Source organism: Pelodiscus sinensis, chromosome 14 (assembly GCF_052426305.1).
Source record: "Pelodiscus sinensis isolate ZL-2025 chromosome 14, ASM5242630v1, whole genome shotgun sequence".
Taxonomy (NCBI): Eukaryota; Metazoa; Chordata; order Testudines; family Trionychidae; genus Pelodiscus; species Pelodiscus sinensis.
The window spans coordinates 14,069,217-14,085,042 of NC_143065.1; the positions used below are offsets into that span (position 1 = coordinate 14,069,217).

Here is a 15,826-nt window from a genome sequence, read left to right on the forward strand (position 1 = left end):
AGGGAAAACAAGACTCTCATTTCAACTTGCTGTCATTTCTGTCTGTCTCAACATATAACTTTTAAACACCATATCTGATCAATTCCAAAATGTCAGGGAATCATCCAGGCATCAGTTGGCAGAACCCTGTTAGTTTCTGTGAAAATCAAAAACATGCTCTAAGCAGAGCAATTGCTCCTAGTACCCCTACACATATCATAAACAAGCAGCTTAATGTGCTGCTTTCATTGGGTTCAGTGTACGTGTGCAACAATGTGTGATCCTTTTGTTGTTTGAATACGGTATTCTGTCCTCAGACTGAGATTAAAATTATAAGGAATATTAACTCTTGTGGTTTAGTAAGTAAGCATAAACAATGAAGCATTCAACTAACTAATAAGAATAAAGATATATTTTTATAATGTTGTCAAGCTAAAAGTCTCTTTAATGTTTTACAAATGGCAATGAATTCAACTTCATAAAACTTTTGTGAGGTAGCTATTCCTATCCCCATTTTGCAGATAGAAGAACCGAGGTACTTGCAAGTTAAATGACTTGCAAGTCTGTGACTGAGAAAGAAGCAGAGCTATGTGCTGTGCTTTAACTACTTACATGCCTGATCTTGCAACTAGATATATTGATCCTTGCATCCCCGCAAAGCTTCATTATTTGCTCTGCTAATTGACCAGCCTTTTTTTGGTCAGCTGATTAGAAGAGATGGGGTACCAAAAAAGTTTTTTGCCTTAGTCAACAAAATGCCTAGAGCTTATTCTGAATGTGTGTGCATGGGCGGCGGAGGGGTGAGGGAGAGGATCTGGGCCTAAGTAATGTTTTCTCTCTGTGGACTTTTAACAATTCTCCTGGTTGGTGTAGCTGTGAGATGAAGGGTTGCATGCCCAATCCTACTAACTAGTCACATGTGCAAAGTGAACCCAAGAACAAATACTTGCAAGGAGGGGCCTATGGTTTTTTTTGTTTTTTAAACCTAAACCTAAAATTATACTGAGTATATGAGACTGCTTGTAACCCAGAGTCAGCTTGTATTCCAGTCTAAAGTAAATTTAATTTTAAAAAATAATTAGAGATTCAGCACGGTGCTTTAAATTTAGACTTAAATTTAGGGTTGCCAAATTACCTTTAAATTACCTCGCTCCTCCCGCCCTCACAGACGCCTCCAGCCATCCATCCGAGGAAAACAGAAAATATTGGACATTTTACATGTCTGGGATTCTGTGGTTTTTCTGTTTGTTTGTTTTGGTTTTTTTAAACTGGATGGAAGGCCAAAATACTAAACTGTCCGGGTGAAAACTGGACACCTGGTAGCTCTACTTGAATTTGTGAACAGTCCTTTTAAATTTAGTAGAGCTACTATTAGTAAGACAGGCATGTGCTTAAATACATTTCTAAATGAGGGACTCATACTCAGTAGGGGTTCTGTTTTAATCTGGCAACCCTGTGAAATGGGGTTTGGTGAATTAAAAGTTTTTCTGAGTCAGGGAGGAAGTAAGGGGAAGGAGGAAAGTGTGCTTACCTGGCACTCTACACCCATGGTCACCAACCGGTTGATCACGATCGACCAGTTGATCGCGAGGCGTTCGCCCCCCCCCCACCCTTGAGAAGCCCCACTACCTACCTCCAGCGACAGTGGAGGTAGTGCCGGCTTCCCATGGGGTGGACGGAAGTCCTGCAGCTTTGCGCCACTTCCGGGGGTTCCAGAAATTCGCTGGTGGCTTCCCTGCACCACAGGAGGGGTGAGTTGATCCCGGCGCACGTGCGCACGTGGGGGTTTCCCCACACCGCGGGGGCGGGGGCAGCCCTGGGGCAGGCGCGCTACAGGAGGCGCGCTCCAGCTTCCCTCGGGGTGTGGGGAATCCAAGAAGGAGGCGGGAGCAGGAGACTCCCTGCCCCCCCTCAGCCTCCTGCCCCCTGTGCCCCCTGTTCCCTCTTCCCTGCCTGGCCCCTGTTCCCTCTTCCCACCCCCAGCCACAGAACTCTGTCCCCAGCGGCACCCTGTCCCCAGCTGCAGAAACCTGTTCCCACTGACACACTGTCCTCTGCTGCAGAACCCTGTCCTCTCCCTTCCCAGCACCCTGTTCCCTCTCCCCTGCCCCCAGCTGCAGAACTCTGTCCCACTGGCACCCTGTCCCCTGCTGAAGCACTCACTAGCACCCTTCCCCAGTACTATGTCCCCTGCTCTCACCAACATAGTTGGGGCCACATTAGTGAAGCTTGGAGGAGGGTTTTTTTGCATCTCACTTGTGTGGCCCCAACTGACTTTTCTGTGGGTCAGTGACCCCGACTCAAAACAGATTCCCTGCCCTTCTCAGAAATAAAGACAACGCAGAAACTTTTTGTGTTTGACATAGTATTTTATTTGAAAATGAAGCATGGCCAACAAACCCTCAATTGGGGCCAAGTCCCCATCTGGCCACAGCATCATAACACTCCTGGGGTATATCTGTCGATAGAGCCATGTAGCTTAGTTTACTAGACATAGGAAAATGAAGCAGCGATTTAAATAATCGCCACTTCACTTACATCAAAATGGCTGCCGCACTGTGCCAATCTGCTGTTTGGCGGCACAGCGCGGTAGTCTGGATGCTTCGCGGTTGACAAGGGAAGCCCTTGTTGACTGCCCTGGTAAACCTCATTCCACAAGGTATAATGGGGCAGTCGACAAGGGCTTCCCTTGTCGACCGTGGAGTGTCCAGACTACCGCGCTGTGCCGCTAAACAGCTGTTTGGCAAAGCGCGGCAGCCATTTTGATGTAAACGAAGCGGCAATTATTTAAATCCCCGCTTCATTTTCCTATGTCTAGAAACCTAATCTACATGGCTCCGTCAACGGAGCCATATAGTCTAGACATACCCCTGCACTCCCCTTTCCCCCAGACCCTAGATCTGAGCCTATCATACACTGGAACCCCCTGCCCCTCACATACCTCAACCCAAATTCCTGCACCCTCACATCCAGAAGTCTGTGGCTTGCTTAGTACCCTAACCCTACATCTGACCCCAATACTGCCCGGCCTGGAGCCCCCTCCCTGAGCCAGTGTCCCCTTATCCACCTCCTTCTGCATCCAGATTTCCTCCCAGAGCTTGCACTCTCACTCCTTCCCACACCCAAATCGCTCATTCCACCCCAAAGCGTACACATCCTGTCTCAACCCAGCGATGGTATTGCTAGACTGCAGGAGTTTTTCAGGATTCCGGAGATATCTCAGAAAAACTCTTCTGCATCCAAGGATGCGTTTGTTCTTCCGCTTCATTAAGTGGAAGAGCAAACATGATCTTTCGGTCACCCCTATATTCCTCTTTCCATGAGGAATAAGGGGACTTCCAAAAGAAGGGATTTTTCTGACATTTGGTCCAGACTAGACACGCCAAATGTTGGAAAACCCTCTTCCTACAGAAGAATTGGGGAAAAAAAGCAGCAGTATATGGGTTGGAGATAGCAAGTGATGGAGAGGAGGAGAATAACGAGGGCGGGGCTTTAAGGAAGGGGCGGGGCGGTAGATCTTGACTTGTTCTGTCATTTAAAAGTGATCTTGGGAGTAAAAAAGTTGGAGACCACTGCTCTACGCCCACCACCCTCCCAGGCACCACCCTCTGTTGCTAGGAGAACAGTGTGGCAAAGCCTCTGGCTGCACACTTCTCTTCACTGCCATTCCCCCAACTGGGGAGGGAAAGGGACAGTGGCAGCATGTAGAGAAGCTTCCGCCTCCACTTGCCGGGGTCCATGCTATGGGTGCTCCCGAATTAGGGTTATAATGTAGTTCTTGATATGTAGAGAAATCTAGGTAAATTATTTAAAAATATTTCCATTTTTTCTCATGTTTATCTGAGTCCTTAACAAAGGATAGCACCAGATTGAGTGTAAACAGGAAAAGGTTTATGAAAAACCAGGGTTTTGATGAAAAACCTAAAAGGGTACGCTGTGCTGTAAACTTCTTATCTGCAAAAGTTAGAAATATACCTAGGATACACTGCATTAAGTGGAAAATGTTACTTTAATCTTCACATTTCTTGTACATTTTGGTTTAATTGCAGGTGAATGAAATTGCATTTATAAACACCTTAGAAGCCCAAAATAAACGTCATGATGTGTTGTCCAAATTGAAAGAATACGAACAACGACTAAATGAATTACAGGAAGAACGCCAAAGGAGGCAGGAAGAAAAGCAAGCGCGTGATGAAGCTGTTCAGGTATAGTTTAACTTTTCAAGTGCAATAAATAGTTGCAAAAATGCACTAAAAAACCAGTACATTTGCTCTTAGCTATACACTGTATAATCATAACAATCTGCTACACTAACTTGCAAAAAAGCAAGTTTCCATGGATAGTTTCTTTATTATGCTTCAGGAAGCTAGGAAAAATGTGCTTGTTAAAAGCTGTTACAGGGCTGTTTATATAAATACTGGCTAGTTGGGACTCTTCACGTCTTCAGTTTTTAATAAGAATTTAATGGCTTTCTTGTAATGGAATACCAAATATATTTTAGCAATACTGAGGGCTTGATGATGAAATCATGAAGATATTCAATGCAAAAACTGTAGATAAATAGTGTTCATATGCATACTAATAGAAATATTTCAATTTTATAGCGCTACTTGAAGCCACACAGAAAATGTATGTGTGTGTTCCTGGAATTCTGTATTTTTGACTCTACCCTTCCAATGCTATATTTCTCTAGGCTCATATATCCGCTCTTTGGCACTGCTTTCTGTGTTACAAACAAAAGCATAACTTTTTCTGTTATATAAACTCCTTCTTCTTCTGTATACATGCCTGAGATCACCACAAGTATCTTTCATATGTGAAACTTTAATCACACTTTCTTTGGTGCTTACTAATAATCCTGTGCCGTTGATAGGTATCAGTGATGAGCTGGAGTCTGTCTCTTTCTGGAGAAACAGAGCTCTCATTTTTTCATCTCTGATAGCTTTAAGGGTTATGCCGAGACAAAGGTAACTACATACTTACCCATCTGCCTTGATAGAACTTGGACTGATCACTCAAAAAAACCTGAGTTCCCAAATATTATATGGCTCACCCTCTGTGAAAGAGACCCCAGTTAGACTGGTTAAATCCATGAAGAAAACTTGTCCTTGAAGATCACCTCCCTAGCTTTTCTTCTTATCTTCAAGGGATGATCTACTCCTTTGTGCCTGCAGCTGTTTTCCTGTGATCTTTGCCTGCTTTTGCTCCTTTGGGTACCTGCCACTAGTCCTGCCTCCATCATGGGTTCTAGGCTGTCATCTGTGTCCCAGTTAGAAGAAGCCCTCCAGACAGTCCATGTACCACCACCACAGCAGCCAGCTTTTCAGAGGGGTGGTGCATGTGTAGTTTGCCCAAGGCAAAGAATAAGAAGGGAGTCACCAGAGAGGAGAAGAGGACAGAGAGTATGAGACAAGACTAAAAAAGTAGTAACAGAGGGGAGGCTTCTCTACAGAAGAATGAAGGGGCAGAAGTGGAGCCTCCAGCAGGAGAGAAAAAAGCTATTAGCCAGAATGGGTCGGAATGGTATCCCTAGCCTCTGATTCTCTGAAGGTGGGTGATGAGAGGCATCACGTGAGTATTCCCTTTTATGTGCCCTGCCTCTGGGGCATCTGGTATTGGCCACTGTTGGCAGACAGGATATTGGGCTAGATGGACCTTTGGTCTGACTCAGTATGGCCATTCTTATGTAAAAAAAGGAACTATCTACTAGCAGAAAGGGGCATATTGAGTGGGATATGAATAGAATTTATCCCATTTCCTCAACTCTTTGACCTCTTCATCAGTTAAAATATTTTTCACACTATTTTTTCATTTGCATTTATTTATTTGAATTTATAACTAACTGGGGCCTGGTGTACACTACATGGGAAGGTTGAAGTAAGATATGCAACTCCAGCTATGTAAATTACTGCATTCTTGCACCATTATACAGTGAGAGGCTGATGGGAGCAAATGCTCCCGTTGGCTTCCCATACTCCTTGTGAGGAATAGGAGTACCAGCGTTGACGGGGGTGCACTTTGAGTTGGATCTAGCAAGTTTATACTACACCCACTAAACTGAACCCTGAAAGATTGACTGCGGCAGCATCAGTCTTCTGTATGGTGTAGATGTGCCCTAGCAGACTTACCCAGTGTTGCCTGGGTCCTTCGGAGCCTTGGAGATGTGGGGGAAAGGCAGGTCTCAGTCCCCAGGCAATCCCACAACCTGCCAAGTGCCTGTTTCCCTCCCTCCCCCCAGCAGGTCAATCCTCCCCCAGCACACCCAGGGGCTATTCTCTACCCAGGCAACTCTCCCAGCCTGCCTGGGGCCTGTTTTTCCCCTCCCCAAAACCACCATCCAGCCTGTTTTTCCCCGCCCCAAGCCTGCCTGGGGCCTGTTCTCCCCCCATCAGCTCACACCCCGAGGGCTGTGGATCAAGGGCCTCCCACCCGCTGGCACCACAGACCAAGGGTGTGGGGGAAGGGTTTTGGGTGGGGTGGTACTTACTGGTGTGCTGGCAGGCAAGATGGGAATAGCCCTGCTGGCTACTCCCTTGGTGGTACTGCAATACAGCTGCCCCTAGTGGCCACTCTCATATCAAGTCCCTTGGAACAGCATCCACTCCCTTTGCATGTTATAAAACCAGTCCTTTTCCCAGATTTTCTGATTGTCTTTGTTCAACCGAGCCCTGACCTGACTTTAAGCTAGGAGAAGAGGAAGCTGCATATCACACTGAGGGGCTCAAGCTCTTACCAATTAGAAGGCGTTCTTGAACAAATGGACTTAAAGACAGACACACTGAGGGTTACAGGATCTTTTGAAAAAGCGCCCCGTTTTTGAAAGAACCATGTCTAGACTGCAGTTTCAATTTCAAAATAGCACTTTTTCGAAAGAGCGCCATTATGTGATTATGCAAATGAAGTGCGAGATATTTAAATCCCCGCTTCATTTGCACTTTCGAAGTGCTTCATTTACATCCCTCTGCTGATAGAGGGATGTAGTCTAGACACACTCTAACTGTAGGGTAGGACACCTTATGAATCAGTTCTACCTTCTGAATCAGTGAAAGTTGTAGAGCCTGTTGCAATAGTCTGACCTTGAAGTGTTAATGGCATGATTGAGGATACCAAGATTTGCATGTGAAACATACATTCATACTCACCAGGCGTAGATGGTAAAATATCTTATTGTCAGTTATGCCACCTGGTCTTCTAAGTGCCACTGCTTATTAGCCAACTTAGCATAATGCAGATTGTTTATCTTCAGTGCTTCACCTTATTGTTCTGTGTTCTTTAGGGCGTGAACATAACTAAGCAAAATAACTTTAATAAAAATATTAAAATATAAAAATTGTGCTTCTGGAAACAGCATGTGATTCTTTTATTTAAAATAATAATGCATTTAGTTGCATTACTTCATTTGTTTAGGTGTCTGCAACATTGAAATACAGTGTAAAATGAGAGAATCTGACCAGTCAGACACAGACCAGCTGTTCACTGTTCATAATTGCTACAGATTCACTCCTTCCCGGTATTGCACTTATTAATACTTGATTCTATTATATTCCATTGTATTTCAAATTCTCTTCAGATTTAGCATGTTTTTGAGATTAGTAATGCAGACTCCTAATTCAAAGTCTGATAGACATACTTGTTCATTTCTTATCTTTGGGTATGTCTGAACTGCATTATAAAGCCAGGGTAGGTGAGATGTGAATCATCTGATCTTGGGATAGATAAACCAGGGCTTGAGTGTGTACCCTCATTGTTAATCCTGTATTAAGAACTTTCTAACCAGGGCTCAAACCTGGGGCTATAACATCCACACTGCAGCAAGCAGACCCAAGCCAAACCAACCTTGCTAGTTGCTCTGGAAATGTGATCCTTTGTCTGCATGCACTGTGGAAAAACTTGATTGTCCACCCTGCACTTTACTGGAACATCCTGCCAAGTAATCATTTTGGTCTCTGTGCTCCCAGTGAATGCAGGCAGCAACACATAGGAAGCATCTTTTGAAGAACTTCTCTTGCTTGTGCTTTCATGCTTGTGTCTGAAAATGGACAGAGCTTCTGTGAGATGCTGGTGGAAATTTCTTTGCCATTTTCTAATCCTCCAAAGGCGACTGACAGAACTTATAATTGAGCAGGAAGAGGAAAGCGACATGGCAAACTTATACTGGCTGATGCTGCTTATGACACGCAGTACAGCTACTGATGTCCTCTACATAGACTGGTGCTTCTGGAGCAGGGGCCACCAGCACAAACTGATAGGACCACATACACACCTGGGATGAGCAGCAGTAGATCCAGATATTTCGCATGAATCCAATAAATCCAATATATGGAGATACCTATCTCATAGAACGGGAAGGGACCTTGAGAGGTCAAGTCCAGTCCCCTGCCCTCACAGCAGGAATGAAGAAACTCATATTTCAGTGACAGGGTTGATTGCCATGTAATAGATTTGTGAATGACATGACCACTTATCAAAAGAGGAGTTAATTGACAGAATGGATTGATGTAGACAACAGTATTGAAGAATAACAGTTTTATACAAATTTCTTTGTCCCTAATCACTTAGGGTATGTCTACACTACAGCGCTAATTCGAACTAACGGATCTAGACTAAAAAACTAGTTCGAATTAGCGTTTTGCTAATTCGAACTAGCATGTCCACATTAAGTGGACCCTGAACTGGGCTTAAGGATGGCCGGAAGCAGTGCCAGCAGGGCATCAGAGGAGGACTTAGAGTGTGGAGATGCTGTCTCAGGCTAGCCGAGGGCTGCGTTTAAAGGGTCCCGACCCCCACCCCAGACAGACAGTTCTCAGGGGTGCCCCGCTTGCAAAGCAGTCCTGGCTTGGAGTGCCCGGACTACCCACACTGGGCACATCACATCACTCGGCCATCAGACCGGCTGCACTTGCCGCAGGCTGCCATCTGGGGAGAGGGGAAATTGGGGGGCTGCAGGAGAGCTTCCACCCCCAGAAGCCCACAGAGCCAGCCCAGTCCTCCCCATCGGGGGCTTGTACCCCATTCCTCCCTCATCTCCTTCCACTTACTCTTTCCTAGCCCCTTTTCTTGATGTACAAAATAAAGGACAATTGTGTTCAGAAATGGAATCTGTCTTTATTGAACAAAACTGGGGGAGACTGGGAAAAGGAGGTGGGAGAGGGGAAGAGAGAGGCTGGGAGAGGGGAGGGCAGCTAAAATGATCAGGGGTTGGGAACAGGTCCAATATGAAGAGAGGCTAAAGAGACTGGGACTTCTCAGCTTAGAAAAGAGGAGACAGAGGGGGGACAGGATAGAGGTCTCTAAAAGCAGGAGTTGGGTGGAGAGGGTGCAATCAGAAAAGTTCTTCATGAGTTCCCATAAAGAAGGACTAGAGGACACCAAAGGAAAGGAATGGGTAGCAGGCTTCAAACTAGTAACAGAAAGTTGTTCTTCACAAAGCAAAGAGTCAACCTGTGGAACTCCTTGCTGCAGGAGGCTGTGAAGGCTACAACTAGAACAGAGTTTAAAGGGAGATCAAGTCATGGAGGTTGGGTCCATGGAGTGGTATTAGCCAGGGGGTAGGAGTGGTGTCGCTGGCCAAGGTTTGTGGAAGGGTGTAGAGGGATGGCACGAGACAAATGGCTTGGTCACTGTCTTCGGTCCATCCCCTTCAGGGTCCCTAGGGTTGGCCGCTGTCGGCAGACAGGCTACCGGGCTAGATGGACCTTTGGTCTGACCCAGGACGGCCATTGTAAGCTCAGGGCTCAGGGTCGAGGGTCTCAGTGGAACCCCTTGATTTTCATGCACACCTGCTCCTGGGTGGCCAGGCTGGCAGCTCTCCTGCCCTAGCCGGCCACTTTTCTGTGCCTAGTGCGGAGATCGTGGACGAGGTCCACGATGTCTGCACTAGCCCAGGCGGGTGCCCGCCTCTTGCGGTCCCGGGCAAGCTCCCGGGAGCCGCCAGCCTGGTCCCGGGAAGAGGGGGAGGACTGGGTGGCATCGGGTGGGTGGCTCAAGCCGTGCCAGGTGCAGGGTCTGTTGGCTGGGTACTGGCAGGCTTGCACCTGGCACGGGCACCATAGCCAGCCCGTGCCCCTTTAAGGGGTCTGGGGCCGGGAGGGGGGCAATAGAGTTTCCCTGGTGTTGGCCAGAGTGGCCACCAGGGAAACCTGGGGAGGGCTAGCCTCCCACTAGTTCGAATTAAGGGTCTACACAGCCCTTAATTCGAACTAGTAAGTTCGAACTAGGCTTAATCCTCGTGGAATGAGGATTAGCTAGTTCGAACTAAGCGCTCTGTTAGTTCGAATTAAATTCAAACTAACGGAGCGCTAGTGTAGCGCCTATAGTGTAGCGCTAGTTTAGCGTCCATTAGTTCGAACTAAGTTTGTAGTGTAGACATACCCTTATTTACTTATTATTTTAAATGCACATTGTGTGATATGATACAGTGATACCAATGTATTTCCTTTATAAAATAACATAAGTTTTATTTATAAACATTGCCAAACAGTCCAGCTGTCATTACCACTGAAATACTAGTAACACCAGAACCTTAACACTCAGCTAGTCCCCCCTCCCCTCCCCATCCAAAGTGCATAAGCAAAGGAGGGAGCATGGAGGGCTGCGTGGAGCAAAGTTACCTCATCCACTCATGGGACTCAACTGCATGGACAATCCAGCCATGGATTTTTTCAAGCTGTTTCTAGACTGCATCATAGGATACTGTGCAAAGAGCTCAGGTCGTGGAGTAGTTGATGCAGAAAAACTGGTACTCTTGCAGCTATGAATATCAGCTACTCAGAATAGTAATAGAAATGTAGCCGTGTTAGTCTGGTGTAGCTGATGCAAAATGCAGGACTATGTAGCACTTTAAAGACTAACAAGATGGTTTATTAGATGATGAGTTTTCGTGGGCCAGACCCATTTCCTCAGATCAAATAGTGGAAGAAAATATGGGTTGTGACTATTTTCTTCCACTATTTGATCTGAGGAAGTGGGTCTGGCCCACGAAAGCTCATCATCTAATAAACCATCTTGTTAGTCTTTAAAGTGCTACATAGTCCTGCATTTTGCATCAGCTACTCAGATTGTTCTTTTTGCTAAGTTCTGTCCTCTTTCCTTAGCTGCCATTCCTGTTCTGAGAGCTACAAAGCAAGTGCATGCTCCTTTGTATTGAAACCCTTTCCTCAAGCTGTGCAGTCTGAGAGTTTCCTCTTGCCTCTCCTGAAACCTTTCCTCTAGCTGTAAGTTCCTCTATATTTGGTACTTGACCTGCTTGTTGGCTCTGTCCAAAACTTCAGCCATAAGTTCATCATGGAAACGCTTTCTTTTGGAATGCTTCATGAGTGTTTAGTGACCCAGGATTCTGGCAGAGTATGGGTGAGCTCTGGAGGTATTGTAGCCAGTAGAGATCAAGGGGCCTGAAGTAGGATAAGAAGACAGAGGTATTTTTTTTTAACTCAAATAGCTCAATGCAGGAGCACAGAAAAAAATCCTCGTGGAATTTCAAGGACATAAAATGTTACTTTTCTAAACTGAACTTCAACATATTGCAAGAGAAACACCTGTGATAACAGAAGCTCCTTGGATACAGCCTGGCTAATCACAGTGAAAGAAGTGCAGAGACAAAAGTAAATTTAAAAAGTCAAAGGTGTGTTTTGTTTTCTAAAATTTGCCAAGCTCCTTGGCTACGGCTACATTGTAGCCTTCTTCTGGAAAAGCTTATGTAAATGAAGCGTGGCGTGGAATATCACCGTGCTTCATTTGCATAATTAATTAGCAGCCTCTTTTGTGCAAGATGCTTTTGCGCAAAAAGAAGCTGTGTAGACAGCTCCTTTTTGCACAGAAACCCCCTCTTGTGCAAGAGCTGTTCTTCCTCATTTTTTGAGGAAAAGCAGCTTTTTTTAAAAGTGGGGGTGAGGGGACTCACCGAAAAAGCCACTTCCAAACTACTTTCATTTTTGAAAGCTCTGCTTTCGAAAACGAGTTCAGAAGAAGAGGAGTCTAGATGAGCCTTAAGTGCCACGTGCCCCTTGCAGGGCTGGGACAGGGAGCAAGAGACTGTGAGAGCTCTTCCCACGCCCCAAGCCCTGATTAACCTGGAGGCAGGGAGAGTGCACCTCTCCTCCAGCGGCACAGTCACCAGAAGGAATGCAGCTGGCAGCTCTCTCTGGGAGGGGTAGGAGGCAAAGGCTTAACATGCTCTTCCCCACCCCCCAGGGCCATCAGGGTTTGTGAGCAGGGAAGCATGGAATTGTCCTGGCCCCACCTTTTCTGCCTGAGGCACTGCCCTTTTCCTGGGTGGCCCAGGGACATTTCAAAAGTTTGTCTAAAATTATTGCCCACCCCTGCTTAAAGAGCTGAGTAGAGGAGATCTAGCAGGTCTATCAGTCTTTTTTGTAGTGCCCCATAATGCACTTTGTATATTTCATAGGGCAGTTTGCATTTTTGTTGTACAGTCACAGTCAAATGTGATTACTTTTCTTATTTACCTTTTTTTAAAAGAAGGAAATTAAATGCATTCACACCATTTTATTGAAGTATTATACATGTGCAAGTTAGAATAATCATTTACGGTTCTTCTTCGAGTGCCTAAAGTGTTTGGGTGAGGGTCATCTAGCTGATTCTTGCAAGATTTGCAAGTTGTTCGAGCCCTGAACTAAGAGGGAGCGGGATTCGAGACTGAAACTGTTGCTCATGGAGTCTACGCTCCAACCCCAAGCACTGGAGGCCGCGTCGGTGCAGAGTGCACCAGGCTTGGTGCGGGAGGCTGGGCACCAGGGGAAACACGCCTTGGCACGGGAGCACAGGTCAGCACCACAGCACCAGTCCCAGTCCCTGGCCCTGCGTGCGCATAAGAAGGTGCACAGGGACAGGTCCTCCTCGTGTAGAGGGGACACCCGCCGGAGGAGTGGGCGCCAGAGACCTCCGGCACCAGAGCAGAGCCATAAGGAGCCGAGCCCTCGCAGAGAGAGCAGCTCCGAGTCCCCGGACCTGTCTGAGGAGGAGGTCCATCTGCCGCTGACACCAGAGATATTCCTGGAGGCTCAGAAACTGATTGAGCTCATGATGTCCCCGGGACCGGCACCGTGTGGTACGCAAGCCCATCCCAGACTAGATGTACAGTCAGCACAGTCTACAGCGGCACCAAGTGTCTCGGTGCCGCCCCATCCAGTGCCACAGCCCCTGGCACCGCAGGCCGTGGCACCACCCCTGTTGATGCCAATATCGGCTTAGCCAGCACCAGCGCAGCAGGTACCCCCGGCACCGCTTGGGTTAGTGTCAACCCTGCCGGGCCCACCGCCGTAGCTCTGGCACCATTGCTGCATGGACCAGAGACATAGACCATGCCCCCGCCGGTATCACCAGGGCAAGCCAACGGCGATGGCTCTCTACATGCACCAGGAGGGGCAGGAGCAATCGACAGCACCACCCTGGTCAGCTTCTGACTACTACTCCGGGTCAGAGGTGGAGTCCATCTCTTCCTGGGCCTCCTCCAAATGCTCCAGTAGGCCGCGGAGGTACAGCCCTCGGCACTGCTCGAGGTCTCATCATGGCTCGAGTTCCCAGCATGGGGACCGGTCTCATTGCCCTGTGGAGGTGCAGATCTGGCCTCCCTAGTGGCAGCCCCCTCAGCAGTGGCGTTTCTGGACCCCCTAGGCATACCACCGGGCTCAGGGGCCAGAGTCAATGAGGTCGGGGTCGGTGACGCCCTTTTCTCGCTCTGGGCGCAGGGCGGCCCCTTCGGCGACCCCGCTGGCTAGGGACCCAAGGTTGGAGAGCATACCTTCCCTTTCGGGCGTGGCGGGGATCAAAGCCCCCTCGCATCAGCCACCTACACTGGTCCAGATGGTCGCCCAGGCACTACCGCAACATCTGCCTGGTTCAGGGGACATGCTTCCCCAGGTACAAATGGAGACAAGGGATTCGTCGTCCTCATTGCCTGACGAGGGCTTGGGTGACCCAGCCCCGGCAATGCCGGCCATGGACATGTGAGCCCACCAGGACCTCCTGAGATGCCTGGCCCAGAATTTGGGGGTCCAGGCAGAGGAGGTCAAGGAGGAGCAGGACCCTGTCGTGGACATCATCACTGTAGATGGCCCAACTAACGTTGCCCTCCCCCTAAAGAAAATGGTGGCCAGAATCACCAAGACGCTCTGGCAAACCCCGGTGTCCATGCTACCTACACAGAAAGGGGTCAAGAGGCAGTATTTTGTGCCTCAGGCTGGCTATGAACATCTGTTTTGCCACCCGCCGCCGGGCTCAACAGTCGTGCAAGCAGCCTGTAACAGAGGCGCAAGGACAGCTAGGCCGCACGCCAAAGAGTAGAGAGCCCTAGGAGCTAGACCTATTGGGCAGGAAGGCATATACGACTACAGGCCTGCAATTGAGAATTGCCAGTCAACAGGTCATGCTTAGCAGGTATGCCTATAACTCTTGGGTGGCGGAGGATAAGTTTACGGTGCGCTTGCCTCTGGAAGCCCAGCAGGAGTTCGTGGCCCTCACTGAGGAGGGCAAGATAGTCTCCAGGTCAGCCCTGCAAACAGCCCTTGACGTGGCGGATGCAGCAGCACGAGCTATGGCTACAGGCATAGTCATGCGCTGAAGCTCCTGACTTCAGGTCTTCGGCATCCCCACGGAGGTGCACACTACTCTGCAAGGCTTGCCCTTTGAGGGCCCGAGCCTCTTCTCGGAGCAGACAGACAGTCGGCTCCATAGTTTGAAGGATTCTCAGGAAACTCTGAAGTCCTTAGGCCTCCATACCCCTGCCCCGCAGAGGTGACCCCTAGCCCCTTGATGTTAGAGGAGGTTTGGTCAAGGGGCCAGGTTCGAGAATAGGCATAGGTCCTGGGATGGCAATAACAGGAACGCCAGGAGGCATTCCCAGTCGGGCTCCGATAACCAGGGGCCTTTGCACAAGTGCCAGGGCCCCAGGTTGGGCATTTGAAAGTGCAAACAAGGACGGCAATCCAGTAGAGGCCCTAAATCGACCCTTTGTGGACAGGTTATTCCCTTTCTACCAGGCTTGGGCGGCTATTTTGTCAGACCGGTGGGTCCTCGAGGTGGTGGCAAGGGGATATTCTGTCCCGTTTCTTTCCCTCCCTACCCCGTCCCCCAGTTTCCAGTCCCTTTTTCACGGACCCCTCTCATGAGCACCTCCTCCGGCAGGAAGAGGTTCCCGTGGCCTTCGGGGGAAAGGGTTTCTACTCCCGCTACTTCCTCTTTCCCAAAGCGAAGGGGGGGCCTTTGCCCCATACTGGACCTCAGGAGGTTGAACGCCTTCATAAGGAAGGAAAAGTTCAGAATGATGATGCTAGCCTCCATTATCTCGTCTCTCGATCAGGGAGACTGGTTTGCTGCCCTCGACCTTCAAGATGCCTGGGCTCCAGGTTCCTAAACATCAAGGGGTTGATTCAGGACTTCCAGGCTGCCCCCTTGACTACAGTGAGATGTTGCCTGAAACTCCTGGGGCACATGGTGGCCTGTACATATGTGCTTCGGCACGCCAGGTTGAGACTGTGCCCGCTCTAGTCTGGGACCACATGGACAGGATGGTCACCGTCCCGCCAGCGATCCTGTTAACATTGGAATGGTGGACGAAGGAGGAGGAGGTGCGCAGTGGGGTACCATTTGTGCCTCTCCCTCTCCCCGCCATGCAGCTGGGCACGGATGCCTCGGAAGCAGGTTGGGGAGCCCATCTGGATGACCTGATGACTCAAGGTATGTGGTCCGAGGCGGAGAAGAGGTTGCATATCAATGTCTGGGAGTTGCGGGTGGTCCGGTTCGCATGTGTGGCGATTCTCCCACGCCTCTGCGGAAACTGTGTGTTGGTCCAGGTAGACAACACGGCCGCTATGTATTATATCAGCAGACAGGG

At 48.5% G+C, this 15,826-nt stretch overlaps 1 protein-coding gene across 10 annotated transcripts in view; it reads left to right on the forward strand.

Annotated features, from left to right (window-relative positions):
* SCAPER (S-phase cyclin A associated protein in the ER) overlaps positions 1 to 15,826 on the forward strand; it is a 406,842-nt gene that overhangs the window by 118,261 nt on the left and 272,755 nt on the right. For all 10 annotated transcript variants that reach the window (XM_075897363.2, XM_075897366.2, XM_075897365.2 and 7 more), the window contains one exon: positions 4,029 to 4,184. In XM_075897363.2, the coding sequence (XP_075753478.1) occupies positions 4,029 to 4,184 (156 nt within the window). The remainder of the gene's footprint in view (positions 1 to 4,028; positions 4,185 to 15,826) is intronic.